The 19762-nt window shown below is 40.2% G+C and overlaps 1 protein-coding gene across 5 annotated transcripts in view; it reads right to left on the bottom strand.

Annotated features, from left to right (window-relative positions):
- The window catches only part of thsd7bb (thrombospondin, type I, domain containing 7Bb), a 92263-nt gene that overhangs the window by 18524 nt on the left and 53977 nt on the right, over positions 1-19762 (bottom strand). For 3 of the 5 annotated variants that reach the window (XM_027171511.2, XM_027171507.2, XM_027171508.2), the window contains exons 5-15: positions 19522-19682; positions 16572-16727; positions 14600-14800; positions 9321-9512; positions 8287-8521; positions 6916-7031; positions 6692-6839; positions 5256-5359; positions 3772-3963; positions 2563-2862; positions 1562-1740 (exon numbers count right to left, since the gene is read on the bottom strand). In XM_027171511.2, the coding sequence (XP_027027312.2) occupies positions 1562-1740; positions 2563-2862; positions 3772-3963; positions 5256-5359; positions 6692-6839; positions 6916-7031; positions 8287-8521; positions 9321-9512; positions 14600-14800; positions 16572-16727; positions 19522-19682 (1984 nt within the window). The remainder of the gene's footprint in view (positions 1-1561; positions 1741-2562; positions 2863-3771; positions 3964-5255; positions 5360-6691; positions 6840-6915; positions 7032-8286; positions 8522-9320; positions 9513-14599; positions 14801-16571; positions 16728-19521; positions 19683-19762) is intronic. The other 2 variants (XM_047810497.1, XM_027171509.2) reach the window with 2 other exon arrangements.

Here is a 19762-nt window from a genome sequence, read left to right as displayed (position 1 = left end):
ATGACCCTGGGCCAGTGTTTTAAGGTTTTATTTATAAGAGTGAAACTGAGCTTGAAAAAAATGTCTCCTGGTTCTAATAAAACATTAATGTAGTTCCATTTGCCCCGAAGGAGCACAGTTTAAAGGGCAGTAAGGCGCAGCATATAAACAGAAGAGACAGAAAAGAGATGCTGTTGGATGAGAGCTCCAGAGAGACACTAACTTATTTAGACTTGCTTTACCACAAAAGCACTTTGGAAACTTCTGGTACACATAACAGGGTCGAATAGAAGCAGCTTGAGCCTAAGGTACCAAGAACTGAATTTTCACACCACATTCTCTACTGTGGTTCCCTTTCATAGTCACACGGATGTTATAGACATGGTTGGGGGAAGTCGTGGCCTAATGGTTAGAGAGTTTGACTCCTAACCCTAAGGTTGTGGGTTCAAATCTCAGGCCGGCCACGACTGAGGTGCCCTTGAGCAAGGCACCGAACCCCCCCCAACTTCTCCCCGGGCGCTGCAGCACTGCTCTGGGTGTGTGTTCACGGTGTGTGTGTGTGTTCACTGCTGTGTGTGTGTGTGTGTGTATGTGTGTGTGTGTGTGTGTGTGTGTGTGTGTGTGTGTGTGTGTGTTCACTTTGGATAGGTTAAACGCAGAGAACAAATTCTGACATACTTAGCCGTATGTCACATCGTATTTCAGAAAGTGCTGTTTTATTTTCATCTTTCTCTTTCACAGGCAAAAATGGATACATCAATGTTGATGCAGGTCTCGTAGCACAATGAGAGACATTTGAAATCTGTTAGCAGATTTCATTTATAAATATTTGGGTGTTTGGATCAGCAATTTCATTTTGATCTATTAAATAACCTGAAGGACACTAAAGTAATATTTCAGTAGTCAAATTGGGTTTATTGGATTAACAGAAAATGTGCAACATGCATCAAAACTAAATTAGACAGGTGCATAAATTTGGGTTAGCCAGTATTTAGTTCTGGAGAGGTACCAGATGTGATCGTGTTTTCTTAAATTTGAATGATTTTATGTGCTATCTGAAATAAAGTATTCTGTAATTACAACCCGGTCTGATACCTGACTCAGCCATAACTGAACCTGTGTGGCTTTGGAGATTAATGTAAGGCTGAGTCCCTGGTAGTAGGACCCCCGGGGTGGTGCAGTTGGCCAATTTGACTTGCAGCCCAGAGTTAATATATTCCCCTTGCGCTGGTAAAAGTGAGGGGTTTAGGCATGTGTGCCACCAAATTAGCAAAATCAGGAAACTAGTATGTGATGGACGCTGCAGCAGGTCTTGAAGGGGAAAACTAAATAAAATGTAGTTTTAAAGTCTCCCATTATGTCTCCCACTGTTCAATCTCTTGTTTTATGTAGACAAGACGTTGCACCACCACCGTTACCAGAATAAGCAGTTGATGAAGCAGTTAATGAAGATAAATGATGTCACTCATCACCAGTGTATAACGTTCGTACATAGTCTAGTGGTCTACTGAAATAGATCCGCTCTGACCTAAACCCCTATTAACAATAATGCAAAATTTATCTGGAGCAACGCTACTCTCACCTGATTTTTGACATTCAGTTTCGGACAGGGTCGTCCTCCATTAAAAGGCTTCTCTCTTAACCACCGAGCACGCACTTTCACTCCACCACCACAGGGGGCGCTACACGAGGACCAGGTAGACCACTCACTCAGCCTGCAGTCGACAGGACACGGCACTGCACACGCTTCCTCTTCAACACCTGGAATAACAGACCATTTTTAGAGGCCAAGCAAAATACCTTAGTGCATCTTATTATTCAATGACAAATCCCACATTTCAAAGTCCAAAATACTACAAAGAATTGCTTTCGTTAACACAGTTATGCAAGAGAACAATTTCTAAAAGAAAGGTTTCATAGATTTAGAGGTTAATTTAAATAGTTAAATAGCAATATAAATTTATTCAAACAAATTTATGCGTTTCACAAACATTTATGAACTGCTGCATCTGGTGCTTCTTTGTTGCACAATCAGACTAATGATAAAAGCCTATTAAAAGGTATTCATTCACATATACCTTATGAAATGTGTGTGTGTATATATATATATATATATACATATATATATATATATATATATATATATATATATATATATATATATACACACATATATGTATATATGTGTGTATATATATATATATATATACATATATATAAACATCTTATAACAACAGAACAATTGCAGCTCTTTACAATTAACACAAACAACAAGAAAAAAAAATCATTCTAATATTGTTTTATTCCCTCCAACTATTGCAGATGAGTCACTTGGGCAATTATACTTTGAATATCACCTGCCACCTCACATGCAATTTATCAGACATGCAAATGAGTGGGTTGTTTTGAATCTTTGGAAATGAAAGCTAATATACAGACATACTGAAGAAATCAGGTATATTTCAGTTTTATAAACATGGGTTCATCAATTTATTTATTTTTTTTTACTAAATACTGTTTTTCCCCTGTAACAGACCCTATTGTGCATATCTTACTGTATACCAGGTAAATGATATGCCTCACCACTGCTGTTGCAAAGAGCAGGATTAACCAGACGCTCATGATGGTCTAGACATGCCAGGGCTCTATAGCGCCATCCTTGTCCACACTCCTTTCCCTCTGCATGCACATGCCAGGCTTGGGTGATCCTCTGGACCAGATGGGAGCTCCTCTTAGTTAAAGGATATCTAATAGGTGGCTGAAGCTTGGGGAACAGGCAAGGAGACCATAGTCCATGGGCTTGTGTGTGATACTCAGAGCAAGGACATGCTTCTCTCTCCACTAGTCTCTCCTGCTGGCAACGCCACCATTTCTTACTGCGGCCTGGAGGATAACATGGGACAAAGGGAGGTGTTGTTAAAGTGATGGTGATATCAGTCAAGCTGGTGATATCAGTCCCAGACACTCTACTAGATGTCTGACACGCAGGGCTAACTTACCGCTAGCTGCTGCACGGAAAGCGTCATAAAGACAAAATGCTGTAAACCTTGTACGTTATATAATGAATAAAAGTTGGTATTCAAAAGAGTTACAAGTTATAAGTCAGTGGTAGTACAATACAAAGCCAATTATACTGTACTTATTTCATATACATTTACTCAAGTAACAAACAACTCGTTCCTACTGAAAGACAATTAAACTAATCAGATGGATTGGAATCCCATACACATAATATTCCTGACTTGCACTCAGTGTTGCCAGGACACACACTGGGTCTCTACTGTGTAACATGTACTAGAACCCTCTCTCTCTGTATGTAAATATATTATATATTATATATATATAGGGAAAATGGCAGATGGTTTAAGTATCTCACAAATTAATGATCTCCTGGGATTTTCACACACAACAATGTCTTGACTTTACACGGAATGGTGTAAAAAACAAACACTCCATGTGTCAAGGGTCTGCAAACTCGAACACCTTGTTGTTCTCACTCCTCTTGGAGATCTCAAGAGCTCCAGTTCATTTTTATACATCCTTCCACAGAACTGTCCCTCATTCAAATGTTTGTCAATTCTGGTGAATCTGCAGTTTCTGAAATACATAAAACTAGCACACAGGACACCAACATGCATGGCATGATCACAGACACAGAGGTCACACTTTTTCTTATGTTTGATATGAAAATGAACTGAACACCTTGACTCGTATCTGCAGGTGTTTCTAATGCTTCAGAAACTGGCAACCCATCAACAGACATGTTCTGGTATCAGTGCTTGTATGTGATACCTATGAGCGTGCGAGTTCGAGTGCGTGATCCTCCACAGCTCTGGCACGGTGAGAATTTGCTCCAGGAGCTGAAGATGCAGTCATCTTTGCATGCTACCCTGCATTTCTGCACCGCAGTTGGCATGGCTCCTGCCCACTGTACACATTCTGTCATGTCTGCAGGAGCATCGTCCATCCCAATACATGTCACTGCTGTACAGTAGAACAGAATTGGGGATAAACAATAAAAATGAGAAATACTGTTATTATCCTGATTTCTTCATTAAAACATAAAATTGGTTAGAATTAGTTAACCACTTACTTGTTAGGACTCGCCTGACATTACCTGACACCTCATGAAATTAACATACAAGGTGAAGGAAAGTATAATGATCCTCCAGGAAATGTGAAGAGAGTCACTGCATCTTTCCAATTTGAACCCTTTCTTCGCTAATAAGAGACACTCAAACACTGGCAGCTGATCGACATTACAAGTTTTTGTTGCCAGGGTTACATAGACGAGAGCATCCCTGCCGTGAGCTGATTGGTCACTACTTACGTTTAAATGTGTATAAAATGCACAGCGGGCCTAATTACAGCAAGGCAGCATGGTGATGTGAGCAGCTGCATGACATTTCAATAAACAGTAATAAATATTATTTAGTGGTTTAAAGCAAATCTATATAAAAGTTTCTGTTTTGAAGATTAATTCCGACATTCTTCAGTACTGCAGAAAATGTCACTGCACCACAGAAACAGGAAAATCACCTGTGAAAAATGCAAATTTGACAGATAAATTCCATCACCTGTGACATGCACATCCCCTTCTTGTGGTAAAATGGTGTCATGTGGTTTCATAAATTCTGCATCTCATATTTTGTGTTCATTATCTTGGTTTGTGTCTGGTGTATTTTTTATTCCCAGGGTCCTTTGTTTTTATTTCTTATCTTTGCCACTGTCCTGTCATCGGTCTGTTCTCTAAAGCAGTGGTCCCCAACCCCCGGGACGTACAAAACAACGGAATAAACTGGACATAAGCAACACACTTCTGGTGTCATTGTCTCCTATTACCCCAGATGGAACCGTCTCGTTGCAAAGAAACAAGCTCGGGGTTCTCATTGATTTAGCGTTGTAGTGAGTTAAAAAGGTACGTTTAAATAGATTTAAATAAAAATTATTCATTCGTTCCATGTTTCAGATTTTTTTGGTTTTGACTCACTTAAAATAAAATAATAAAATAAAAGACCCTAATCGGATGCTGCCTGTCTGTGCTGTGAGCTCTGCTTCATTATTGTAATAATATAATAAATCAAAAAAATCCTCAATATACACACACGTGTATAGTGTTCAAATCAACAGAATGTTACACAAAAGCCTGGCTTTTACGAATTAGGAGATTAGTGCTCATAATCGACGATGTCAGTACACTTCACTGTCATACGGTCAATCTCAATTTTAAAAACAATTTTATCGGTTTAATCTAAAAATCCCAAAGCTTGACTCACATCTGGTCTGCAGACCAATCCCACAGGCTTCACTATGGCTACCAATCGTCTGTCTCACTGAATCAGGGACCAAAATGCATTGATTCCAGTGATGCGTCTGCCACCTGCCAGAAAAACAGTATTGAAACGTTTCGGTAAGAGACAGCGCATAATTACTGACATTGCATGAGATCATTTATCAAATATATGAAAAAAAATACTAAAGAACAAAAATAATGGAAAATCCAGCAGAGAAAAGAAAATTAGATTGTGATCACAGTGTGTGTCAAGATTAACTAGTCAGTTGCTCATTTCTTGCTTTTTGTTTACTAGATTCACTTTTATTTTATATGTATATGTTTTTTATTAATGCACAAACTGAATCTAAATCTCTCTTACCTTAAAATACAGTAGATGCATAAGCCATAATATATCCAGATTCTCAGTATTCAAAAACAGTAGGTGAAGATACTGAGATGACCAACTGCTTCACAGAGATTGTGCAGTATGGAAACAAGGGACCCTGTGCTATCCCATAATGCAACAAGGGACCCTGTGCTATCCCATAATGCAACAAGGTACCATGTGCTCTCTCATAATGCAACAAGGGACCCTGTGCTCTCTCATAATGCAACAAGGGACCTTGTGCTATCCCATAATGCAACAAGGGACCTTGTGCTATCCCATAATGCAACGACCCTGTGCTCTCTCATAATGCAACAAGGGACCCTGTGCTCTCTCATAATGCAACAAGGGACCCTGTGCTCTCTCATAATGCAACAAGGGACCCTGTGCTCTCTCATAATGCAACAAGGGACCCTGTGCTCTCTCATAATGCAACAAGGGACCCTGTGCTCTCTCATAATGCAACAAGGGACCCTGTGCTATCTCATAATGCAACAAGGGACCCTGTGCTATCTCATAATGCAACAAGGGACCCTGTGCTATCTCATAATGCAACAAGGGACCCTGTGCTATCTCATTATGCATAATGACTGGGCTGAGTGCAAGTGGGCTGAGAGTAAGTGGCTAAACCATTATTGATTAACAAGAGTACATTTTTAAATTATGACGACATCATGGGTCACATGACAAGGTGGTTGTACAGATGTAGGTCTGGATTGTGTTCATGCGACACACACATTGTGCATGAGTATGAGCTGTATGAAAAGTCAGTGGGTACTGAGTCAAATGCAGTAGGTAATGAGTTGAACGCAGTAAGTAGTGTCACAGTACACAATTCCGGATGCACCAAAGCCTTCCTGCTTAACCACAAATACTTTATACTCAAGGCGTATGGATCCTAAGACTCCTGCTGAGTACAGTTCAGCGTGTATGAACCAGGACACTCACTTTCCTGAGATATGCATCCGAAGCATTTTGACAATTTCACTCAAACATTTTACATCCTGTAATATTACACATCATTCAGGATACATTTTAGCTCCAGATTTCACCTGTATGTTGGGCAAAGAGTCTGCGGGTCACATTCTCTCTCTTCCAACAGTGTAGCTGGACATTCCTGACCACCGTTGGCTGGCCTCTGTATGATGATGCGATGTCTGGACTGGGTCCTAATACTGCTATTCACTGAGAAAAGGAGTTCTGATGATAATCAAACAGACAAAACTTGATAAATGCTGTACATTTACCTATAAACCGGATGTGTGTCTATATTTACTTGGGGAGCAGGAGGTTGGACACGGGCCCCATTCACTGAAAGGTGTAACGATGCAGTCCAGCTTGCATAGAAGAATACAGGAACGCTTCTGTTCTGGACGAGTTGATTCAGGGCAGCTAAAGGAGAAGTCAATCATATGAACAAACGTGGGCTTAATTAGGAATTTATAAAAACAACAAAAAATGTGTTGATTTGTTTCTTCATTTACACATTCGCAATATGCCACCGATGTGATCAGTGAATCAATGTGATCACGTGGTGAAGAGAGATCATTTGTTTCATCACATTTTTAGATGCTTTGATTTGTCAGCGGTTTCAGCGAGCGAGCGTTCTGCTAGTAGATTAACACCTTGTTTAAAGTGTTGTTCACAATTTTAACCAATTAACCTTGCCTAACAAACAAAAACCAAAACACACACACACACACACACACACACACACACACACACACACACACACACACAACTTTTATTGCATTAAAAAGGAACAATTAATACAATTTAATTAATTAATTGTGTTATAATTATTTTCCTATATATTTGAATGGAATTTCACAGATTTTTTGTTTTTGTTTGTATTTACCTACATAAAGAATTTCAGAGTGACATATTGGTCTGTCTGCCAGGAGCTTTTGACTTTAATAATGCAGAAATTAAAATCAAATATATTGTCAGGATCTAGCAATTTTATAAGATGACTTGATTTGTTGCAGATTTGGGCTGAGATGTTGCGACCTAGGGTTAGGGTTAGGGTTAAAGTCCTCTTTGATTCGCATACATAGAAAATAATTACACAGGTCTCTTCACTGGAAGGACTTTAAGCAATTTCACTAATCGAATAGTTTCCCCAGAAAACACAGTAATTGCATCAAAAATTTGAAAAAGCTGCAACAAAAATCAAGTATTTTGGCAGCAAAAATTACAAAAACACTCAAAATCATGGAGGGACTGATTATGGTTAGGGATAGTGACCCACAGTGAGAAAGTGGTTGTTTATTCTTATACACTTACAATTAAATGTTTTTCTTTGCTTACTGCAACTTTAAAAACTGTCTTCAAAAAGAATTCTGTTTTATTCATTTTTATGGATTTATTTGTTACATGGTCTTGAGTGTGTTCTTTATTGTTCAGGTGCACCTCGGTATAAAAGTTTTACAGTTGCACAGTGACAGCACATCTCATGCCTTTGACTAAACCCCGGCTCTTAGTCTGCTGATTCTTCAGTCATCTAGAAATCAAATGAAACTTCATGTTTGATCAGCCATGGAGATCAGCTTTTTATTAACTTTGAATTATTTGATATTTGGTGTATGAACAGTACAGTATTTGTCCTAACCTGACACTCCTGTGGTGTTATCCTCAGAGTTCCTACCTGTAAGGCTCCAGCTCGCCGCTGTCGGATCTCCTACAGGACACAAAGCGAGTCTGTATCCCAGTGCCACACCCCATTTCCTCCACCTCTTCCTGTTCTGTGCTGTTCTTGTCTGTGCCTGAGTCTGGAGTGCAAGGACCCCATGGGGATGTTTCCCAGTAGTACACTGTGAATCCCTGAATGCCACAGACTCTCCACTGCTGTAGGACAGGTGCAGGTAAGCATCCCATTCCATCTGTATTCACAAAGCATACGCTGTCAGCATACGTCAGCTCTATACTCCTCCCAAACGGAAGTACGTCACTCGCAAGTGAGTCTCACTGTTGTGCAACGCTCCAGAAATAGAAATGAGGTAAAATATATTTGCGTTTTGGGCGGGAGTAAAAAGATCGGATCAATATCCGATTCACCGGGACGCATTTATGTGGCCTAATGTAAATGGAACAGTTTTAACAAATCAGATAGCTATCAGATCAGAGACAACACGAAGTGACCAGGTGTAAAAAGGCCCTAAAATGAAGAATAAATAAAGGTTTCTACTTTCACGTATGTATACAGGAGTGTGGCTCAAACACGTGACTCTTTCAAACATTACTCATTCTAACACATTAAATTATTGTGTAACTCACAAACCATGCATAATAACAACAATAATTATGTTAAAAAAAAGTTCTCTCTACACGTTTAAGAAATTATTTCTGACAGCAGTAATCGTGTGTGATTTCTGCTTTCTGGATATAGAAAGAAAAACAAACAAACAAACTAATAATTGCTTTCAGACATAAGGCATTCAAAGGAGCTCATTTGCATGATATTCACCCACTGTTTTTGTTTGCCATCAATTATTTTCCACAGGACTGACCAGTGGTGCATATTAATTTGAATCCTCAAGCAAATCAATAATTCAAGGCTATTTTCACACTTGGTGTTACATATTCAGTGCCAGCCGCCATTGCAATAAATTATAATTAAGATTAGCTGTTTCCCTGCTGGGGTATTTGTTATGTGATTTGAAAGAGGTTGAAATGTCTTACGCTCTCCTGAAGGTGCGAGAATGACACGGGAGCGGGTTTGTTTGCCCTGCACTTGTTTGCTGGAGCAGCAGTGGGAGCAGGAGGACCAGGAGCTCCACTCTCCGAGAACACAATCTTCAGGACACGGCATCTCACACAACTTCTGTAGAGGAGGAGGATCCCCTGGACACCGCTCAGTGGGAACGACGTCTCCTGTAGTATAAGAAAGTGTGATGGATGTTTGGTTTGCTTCTGGTTTCATTTGTCTTTGTTGTAGATTTTAGATCTGAGAGCTTCAAGTTCATTGCACTTCAATTCAATGTGATTTATTGCAAAATACATGTACATTTTATAAAAAGGTAGAAAGGGTTGGTTCACAGACACATACAATTATTAACACAATCTCATTCAATCACATTCTAAATTGAGGTCAATTTCACACATACTGACACAGTGAAATAAATCAAATCATAAGTGTTAAGCCACTTATTCACTCGTTAGAAACCCACAGAAGGGAACATCTCTCCGAGTCCGCTACAATTACAAAAATGCAAATCAATTTGAAAAATGTGCCATACTAAAATGTACATTTTATGACCCACTAAGTAAAATTACTACAGAGTTTGGTATTTTATTAAAAGTGTCATTTGAATCTTCTTTGAAATATCACAATGTTTAGATGTTAAAAATTTGCTGTTTTGGACAGGGTCGTTTTCCTGACCGATCGAGTTGAAGGATATTAGATATGAATCAAATAGGCACAAGGGGAACCAAAATTGTCTGTACGCAGAAAAGAAATTCACACAAGTCTTGTCTGGCATTTAATGCCATGCTTAGGATTGCTAAGCATAAATTATATCCACCAGCTTCACGGTATAAATAAACTGAAGATCCAGGATATTGAATTCAACAATAAGTTCTGATTGAATATTTTACATTATTTCACTGGGGGAAAGAAGGCTAATGAGCACTATTTAATAATTCTGTACAAATGACTTACATGTCTGATAAATGATTGAACGTACAGACTGGGTGTAGTCATACAAAAGGATCTGAAGTTAAGCTGATGATCACAAACATTCTCAAGTCAAGAGTTGAAATGGTAGCACAGTGTCAACAAGAACATGAGCTATTTCCATATAATGGATTGCTTTGTGTTTGTTTGTGTGTGTGTGTGTGTGTGTGTGTGTGTGTGTGTGTGTGTGTGTGTGTGTGCGCTCATTAAATGGAATGCACAATTGCAACATTCACCCCAACTAATATTTTGTTGAAGCACCTCTCAGTCTTTTTCGGCATGGAACATTTTGACTTGCCAATATTTTATATCTTTTAACTTGTGCAAGGGACACGGTGGCTTAGTGGTTAGCACGTTTGCCTCACACCTCCAGGGTCGGGATTCGATTCCCACCTCCGCCTTGTGTGTGCAGAGTTTGCATGTTCTCCCCGTGCCTCGTGGGTTTCCTTTCCTCCCCCGGTCCAAAAGACATGCATGGTAGGTTGATTGGCATCTCTGGAAAAATTGTCCATAGTGTGTGAATGAGAGTGTGTGTGCCCTGCGATGGGTTGGCACTCCGTCCAGGGTGTATCCTGCCTTGATGCCCGATGACGCCTGAGATAGGCACAGGCTCCCTGTGACCCGAGGTAGTTCAGATAAGCGGTAGAAAATGAGTGAGTGAGAGTGAGAACTTGTGACAAACAATACATACTTTAAGCTCTTAATACTCAGCACAAAATTTATTTTGCTAAATTCATGATCGTTAGTCATTTACATCTTTATTTGATCTTGATCTAGTTAATCTTTACTGCTGAGACATGCAAAGGCTTTATTTGGCAATGTACAGTAAGGTGCTTTTTTAGCATCAGTCTGACACCTACTGTACTGCCAAGAATCCACAAAATTTGCCTTCTTTCTGCTCACAGGAAAAGCTCTGGATTGGGCATCAGCCATTTAGTATAGAGAGGCCCATGTGAGAAAATCTTATGATTACTTCACGCAATTGCTTCAAGAGGTTTTTGAATACCCATCGGGGGCCGTGATGTCGCAGATCTGTTCTTCAGCTCTGCTATGGCAATCTAACAGCAACCGAGTGAGTATACCGGAACTGTATACCGAGTATACCGGAATGCTGTCAGCGCTACAGATTATGCTTTTATTGTGGCCAAGCAGGTCACCAAGTTACCAGATGCAAAGAGAAGCCCCCCCTCCAGATCAGCTAAGGTGAGCATGAATTCTTACCCACTCAGTTTTCGAATACCAGACATGCTGCACCTAAATGGCTCCTCTCCTTTGGTTTCAGCAGTAGTGGACTGTTAACATCATCCACCACCTTGTCAAAGACCTTGAGCTTCCCATCACCCCATGCACCATCCGTCTAAATATCACAGCATAACCATCCAATTGGGGAAAACCTCATCATGCACCAAACACTTCCCCTCACTATCCAGATTAGACTCTTCCACTTTGAGTAGATAACCATGCTAATCACCACCTCTCTTGCTAACCAAATCATCCTAGGCTTTACTTGGCTCCAAGATGACCTACAGATATATTGAGCAGGAAAGGAAATTAATCACTGGTCCTCCCAGTGTCAACTCCAGTGCCTAAAACATACCATGCACCAGGCCTGCCGTCTACCACCGTAGAAAGTCCTGACACCAGTCAGGTCATGACCATGCCCAGGGAATACCGAGACCTGAAGGAGGTCTTCAGTAAGGAACAGGATACTTGGTTACCCCCACCGACAACCAAGTATCCTGTTCCTTACTGAAGACCTCCTTCAGGTCTCGGTATTCCCTGGGCATGGTCATGACCTGACAGCAGGTAACTTTTAATCAAGCCCACATTTCAGCTGGCTTCATCTGACCCTCCACATCGCCAGTGACATCAGGCTTCTTCTTTGTAGAAAAAAGGATGGGGGCTTGCGACCACGCATTGACTGGGGCCTTAATGCCATCACTGTGAAGCACCACTACCCCTTATTGCTGGTACCACCTACCCTAGAGCAGCTCCAGGAAGCTCAGATATTTACTAAGCTGGATCTAAAGAGCGACTACATCCTGGTTTACATAACGGGAGTGAGATAAACGGGATACGGCATTTGTCACTTCACTGGGCCGCTATGAATCTTTAGTAATGCAAGTCCAGTGCAGTGTAATCTTTTTTGTAATTTGTCATTTTCTTTTTCAATATTTTATATGCCTTGGTTTCACATTGAAGATAGAAAATGTTCTGAAATTATTTATGCTTTTATTTTTGATTGATTTGTACTTTGATTTTAGACTTTGTTTAAAGATATAATATATATTTATTTCACATCAGTAAGGATGTTCTACAATATGGGGTGTTGTATGATCTAATAAATTAGGCTAGACGTAATAAAAAAGGTTGTATTTTGTGAGATGTAAAAAAATGCAGAATCTTTTAATCAAGCCCACACTCCCTCTTCTGAAAACACACTTTCCACTATTCAACAACTCTGAAAATTATTACAATTACACATTATTGTGTCGCTTTGTAGAAGCCAACATTCTGTTTTCCTATTGAAGCTTAGACAAAAATTTATCAAGAGTAACTCCTCCTAGGGCTTTCAAGCCACATGCACCAAATTCGGATATGTCGAAGACCCTGGTCTGAAGTTTTTACTTTTCTAAGCGATCCGAGTACCAGTACTTCCGGTACTGGGTCACAAAGTGGCCTTTTTTCCCCCATAGACTCCCGTTATAAACTTTGGAGGTTTATAACTCGGCAAGCTTTCGAACTATCTACACCAAACTCAGCCAGCTCCTTTAGGGTGATACTCCGAACAAAGGTTCAAATCGGTGTACCGACTTCTCTTTCGGTTGTGCCGCAGCCCCGCCCACAATATATGCAAAATCAAAAAAATTTTTACAACATGGACATGTGACATATCAAAACACTTAGCCAAATGAGGGGAACTTCCTCAAGAGAATTTGGATGATGTCACATGCTTGTCTCCACTTACCTCCAAATTTTTTGGCACCCTAGCATTCTATGCACTTGCCTTCAAAAGCAACACTGACCCTTATGTCCACTTGCCTCCAAAAGCAACATCCTTTGCGAATACTTGCACCATCAAAGCCAACATCAAAGTTTGTCATGACAAACTTTACAAATCTAGTTTGTTATTATTATTACAATTCTAATCTTTCTGAAACTCGCACAAAACTCCTAGCAGGTTTTGATTACATTCAATTTAACTGAAACTTTAACATAACTGAAATCTGGAAAATATCTAGTAAAGTGCATTGTACAGCATGTGCTATTGTTATTGAATAATAGATGGATTCTAGTGCAGGCGATTTATTAAATAAATCACACGAGTCATGGGATTTAAACGACAACAATATTGCAGATGTGGTTCATGTTTCCCATGAACTCTTTAATATTAATGTTAATCTGATGAGCAGTTAATGAGCACCTCAATGCTACAATCTAGTAGTTAAAAGGCTTGGGAATTATTGCAAAATGTTAGTCTAATGATTAATAAATGAAGTGCAACATAAATAAAGAATATTTCAGGATTTGGTTATAGAATTACTATCACAAAACTAATTAGAATTTATTTTTTTTTGGACATATTTCATCGATATTTAATAATTTAGAAGATTCGAAACATAGGATCCGGAGCAGTGCGTCCAGCTCCCAAAGCTGAATTGACTACATTATGCCCAGTCACGGCTCACATGCAGGAATAATGCTTTGTATTTTTTTCCTTTTAAGAATTTACAGCCTATATTTCCTGCAGTGACTGTTCATTTGTAAATGACATTTGACTAGCTTTGTGACATGCTTCACACAGCCAGAGGAAAAGTGTCTAACACACTTGCACTGTGTGTATGTGATTGTGTGTGTGTGTGTGTGTGTGTGTGTGTGTGTGAGAGAGAGAGAGAGCGATGAGACATCTGTGCTCCTGACTGAAACCCCAAAGGACCCTTCAAAACATGGCTGGAAGCCTTTAGCTATCATCTCAGGGATAAAATATATGGAGCTCTAGCTCCCGCTGGTACAGAGGCTACTATGTCCACGTCTCTTGGTGTTTAATGACAGTCATTAGCAGAGTGTCCCATGATGTCCTGCTCGCTCAAAGTCAGTGTGTATTCTGATAAATGAGCCACATTTATCTCTGTGGGGATGAGGTCAGTCCATTCCAGTGAAAGACAAAGAAGTGAAAACATGATGTCTAATATCATAGTGTGTATAGGATACAGTACTGTGAATTAAGAAGAAAAAAAAAAACATGGCATGGAATATGGAAGGAAAGGACAAAAGATTGAGGAACCTGTCACAGAAACACACTCCACTGCCTGCTCTTGGACTCCGTGGCCACATGCTCCATTCTGAGGCATGCAGGGTCCTTGAGATATCACATGCCATTGGAAGCTTATGGGGTGATCACAGGTCATCACTTCACTAACATGAGGGCAGCTCTCGGACTCACCCCAGGGCTCCTCAACAATAAAGCGCATTCTGGACTTAAAACCTGAGAGAGAGAGAGAGAGAGAGAGAGAGAGAGAGAGAGAGAGAGAGAGAGAGAGAGAGAGAACGGGATGACTGTAGCATCGTTGTGCCTGTGAGGTGGAATACTACTAGTGTGACAAATGACAAGGTAAGTATGAAATGGGTTTCTGCACCTGTCAAAATCTATAAGCATTTCTCAATGTACTTATGCCATTGCATTCATATTTGAGCAATCTGAAAACAAACACACCAGAGGAGACTGCACTCACTTTATGTCTCAGACAGAAAGCAATCTAGAGCTGCAGAGGGTTTTTTATATCTGCATAATGATTTAACTGATACAATGGAGAGAAACAGTAAAAGCAGCCGGCTGCAGACCAGAATATGAAATGAGAACAATGAGCATGTCATGAGTCAATGGAAAAATGGAGAGAAAGCTGCTAATTAAGTACAGACTCAGTGACCGACGTCTACATCATCAACACAAGTTCTATTGCAGGTAAATGGAGGTTATTCTTAAATTATGGTAACATTTCAACATAGTTATAACTTTAAGTATAGTAAAAATGCATTGCATTGCATTTGGGATAGCTGGTGAAGTAGTTAATGTCATATATAATCAGAAGAAATAGAGTTTAAGCATTGAATCATATAAAATGCAGGGAGTATAAAGACTACATGTGTCAACCACCTTAGGAAGCTCTCTCATACATTTATATCCATTAATTAGTGGCTTAGTGGTTAGCACGTTTGCCTCACACCTCCAGGGTTGGGGGTTCGATTCCCACCTCCGCCTTGTGTGTGTGGAGTTTGCATGTTCTCCCTGTGCCTCGGGGGTTTCCTCCGGGTACTCCGGTTTCCTCCCCCGATCCAAAGACATGCATGGTAGGTTGATTGGCATCTCTGGAAAATTGTCCATAGTGTGTGAGTGAATGAGAGTGTGTGTGTGCCCTGTGATGGGTTGGCACTCCGTCCAGGGTGTATCCTGCCTCGATGCCCGATGACACCTGAGATAGGCACAGGCTCCCAGTGACCCGAGAAGTTCGGATAAATCGGTAGAAAATAAATGAATGAATGAATGAATTAATTTATTTAGCAGATGCTTTTTTCCAAAGAAACTTACAAATGAAGAAATATAAGCAAACCGATATATCAAGCAAAGGACAATATGTCCACATCATACAAGATAACTAACACAGTATAATATTGATTGCAGCTGTTATTTTTTCACTGCTATGTCTCATGACAAAAAAAATAAATAAATAAATACAAGAGGTTGATAAATTGAGTCAGTGTTTTATGGCACAATCATTTTTGAATAGCTACCATAAATACCATGAATACAGGAAGAAAGACAGATATTTACAACTTCACCAGTTATCTATCCCAAATTTGGTAGACCACAATCATGTTTCATGTTCAATACTGAGTACTGGTGTTACTCAACAACATTCAAATAGTTAATGCTCAGAGTTGGTGATCGGAAGTTTTCCCTCTCAGTTCAAGCTCAAATAAACTTACATGTGTCCTATAAATAATTCCTGCGCAGCATTCAATATTCTTTTCAGAAATTAAAGAGTAACTATTTGCTTTCTCTCTACATTATTTCTCTCTTTTACTATATCTTAATTAAAATTGTTTTAAAATGAGCACAGAGAATAAACTGGTTTCAGGATATACAGATTTGTCAGCATCACAAATTCTGACCTCAACAAGAAAATGTGCCTGAAATGTGCGAGTTTACTTCGATTGAAATCTCCCATGAGCTTTGAGTGGGATGTTCCATCTCTCACCTTTTGTTCCAGGATGCTCTACACTGTTGTCATGGATACAAGGTCCCCAAGGTGACCAATCCGAGAGATGGCAAGGTTTAAAACAGGGAATGGAACAAAACTGGATCATTGATGGAGGAGCATTGTAGCATAAGTTCTGCTCAACAGGTCTGGACACTGGACAAACAGAGAGACTGATGTTATACAATTTTTGTCTGTGAGCGATATTAATACATAAGGATGATGTGTAAGTAATAGTCGAGTCAAGAAGATTGTCTTTTTTAATCATATATATGAAATGAGACAAAGTTTCTCGAAAACCATGGAGCTACATAGAACAAAGAACAAGGTAAGTTACACAAAGTGCATCTGTGCAACCTGGTGTACACAGTGTGAGACACAAGACAAAGACAGTGCAGGACAAACAATACAAGACAATACACAAAATACAATACACAAAAGCAGCACTGACCTGAAATACTGTACTGAACACATTGGTATTATAGCTGCAGTTATATGAGGTGTTGTAATGTATTGTACAGAACAGCAGTCGACTGAAATGTGTAAGACAGAATGTGTAAAGAGCAAAAAACAGTGTGTAAAAACATCATGTAAACAGTTTGATATGGTGGTGCTGTAGACTTGGATGTATATTGGAGGAGCATGTATTTGATGCAGGTCAGTGCAGTCCACATGGTTGGTTGGTTGGTTGGTTGGTTGGTGTGTGTGTGTGTGTGTGTGTGTGTGTGTGTGTGTGTGTGTGTGTGTGTGTGTGTGTGTGTGTGTGTGTGTGTGTGTGTGTGTATATTATGCCCGGTAAAGTTCAGTTCAGTTTTGTGGAGTCTGATGGATTGTGGAAAGAAACTGTTACAGTCTGGTTGTGAGGGTTTGAATGCTTTCATGACCTGTTACTGGTCTCTGATCAGGGTTGTGTCTCTTTGCTAGTTTTACTTGATCGTAGTACAGCTTTTGATACCATTGACCATTCTATACTACTTGATAGGATAGAACATGTAGGTCTTTCTATTACATCATGTGCAGCAGTAAAAGACCTCGGTGTGATTATTGATACCGGTCTCTCATTTGAAGCTCACATAAATAATACCACAAGGCCTTCTTTCATCTCAGAAACATTGCTAAGATAAGAAATATGATGTCATTACATGATGCAGAAACACTAGTTCATGCATTTGTTACCTCTAGGTTGGATTATTGTAATGCTTTACTGTCTGGATGTTCCAGTAGGAGCATTAACAAGCTCCAGTTAGTCCAGAACACAGCAGCTAGAGTCCTAACTAGAAGATATGAACACATCACTCCTGTCTTATCCTCACTGCATTGGCTCCCAGTCAAGTTTCGCATTCATTATAAAATACTATTACTAACCTATAAAGCACTTAATGGTCTCACGCCTTAGTAACTGAGTGATCTTTTATTTTTTTTATATGATCTGTCACACCTACTTCGATCAAACAGTGCAGGCAATTTGGTAGTACCTCAAGTAAAAAAGGCTCCAACAGGGGGCAGAGCAATGGGAAATTGTTAAAAGCACTATACAAATAAAATGAATTGAACTGAATACCTTTTTCCAGATGGCAGGAGGGTGAAGTGAAGTGTGTGTGTGTGTGTGTGTGTGGGGTGAAGTGTGTGTGTGAGGGGTGTGTAGGGTGAAGTGTGTGTGTGAGGGGTGTGTAGGGTGCAGTGTGTGTGTGTGTGTGTGTGTGTGTGTGTGTGTGTAGGGTGAAGTGTGTGTGTGTGGGCTTGTCCACAATGCTGTTGGCTTTGCAGATTCAGCATGCGGTGTAAATGTCCATGATAGAGGGAAGACAGACTCCAATGATCTTCTCAGCTGTCCTCACTATCCGAGATGGTGCAGTTCCCAAACCAGACAGTGATGCAGCTGCTCAGAATGCTCTCAGTGGTCCCTCTGTAGAACATTGTCAGGATGGGGGGAGGGAGATGTGCCTTTCTCAGCCTTCATAAGAAGTAGAGACACTGCTGGGCTTTCTTGGTTTTGGAGCTGGTGTTGAGTGACCAGGTGAAATTCTCCGCTAGATGAACACCAAAGAAATTTGCTGCTCTTGATGATCTCAACAGATGATCCGTCAATGTTCAATGGGGAGTGGTCACTCTGTGCTCTCCTGAATTCAACAATCATCTCTTTAGTTTTATCAACATTCAGAGACAGGTTGTTGGCTCTACACCAGGCAGTTAGCTGTTGCACCTCCTCTCTGTACAGTATGCTGACTCATCATTCTTGCTAATGAGACTGGTTGTGCATCGCTATACAGTTGTGAGTCAGCAAGGTAAACATTTGACTAACCACACAGCTTTGAGGGGCTCCAGTGATCAGTGTGGTGGTGCTGGAGATGCTGTTCCCGATACGGACTGACGGAGGTCTCCCAGTCAGGAAGTCCAGGATCCATGTGGAAGAGGTGATTGTGTTGAATGTTGAACTAAAGTCTATGAACAGCATTCGTACAGCAGGAACAGCAGCTCTGCTCAGGGAAATGTTGAAGATGTCAGTGAAGACACTAGCTGTTCTGAACATTCCTTGAGCACCCTGCCAGGAACGTTGTCTGGTTCAACAGCCGTCGGTGGGTTAACTCGGCATAAAGCTCTCCTGTCACTTTCATGGGCATGTGAAGCAGTCTTGTAGTTTGTGATGCCTCTATGCCCTGCCATATGCGCCATATTTGTGAGCATTTTGCTCCTCTGATGGCTCAAGAACAGTTTGCCCCATGCTGTTCTTGATATAGGATATTATATGATGGTATTATATTTTATATGATTAAATTATTGAACTTGCATGCAAAGTCACCAAAGACATGATATTGGCATGGTATTAAGGAACCATTTCACAATACATTACAGAAATAGCCATGCAATGATAATAATAAGAAAACCTTATGGTGCTGCACAGCAATTCGACATTCCCAACTCGTAGAGTTTATAAGAGTGATGTTCTTACTGTGGGATTTTGTTGTGTTGGCAAATATCCTAACACAGTAGGCCTCCCGGGTCTGGATCCCACCTCCACATAGGAAACTGCTGTTGCCATGGCGATGATCATGCTGACTAATAAGAGGTCTTACCTGACATGGACCCCAGTTCGTCAGCTTCCAGTCATACCTGTGTTTCAGCAAAGTGAATATTACATCACTCAATCCACATCATTATTTTCCCTTTTGTAGGTTAATTATTTGACATAA

This window comes from Tachysurus fulvidraco, chromosome 2 (genome assembly GCF_022655615.1).
Source record: "Tachysurus fulvidraco isolate hzauxx_2018 chromosome 2, HZAU_PFXX_2.0, whole genome shotgun sequence".
NCBI lineage: Eukaryota > Metazoa > Chordata > Actinopteri > Siluriformes > Bagridae > Tachysurus > Tachysurus fulvidraco.
The sequence above is the reverse complement of the archived record's forward strand: the minus strand, read 5'-3'. Positions and strand labels throughout refer to the sequence as shown.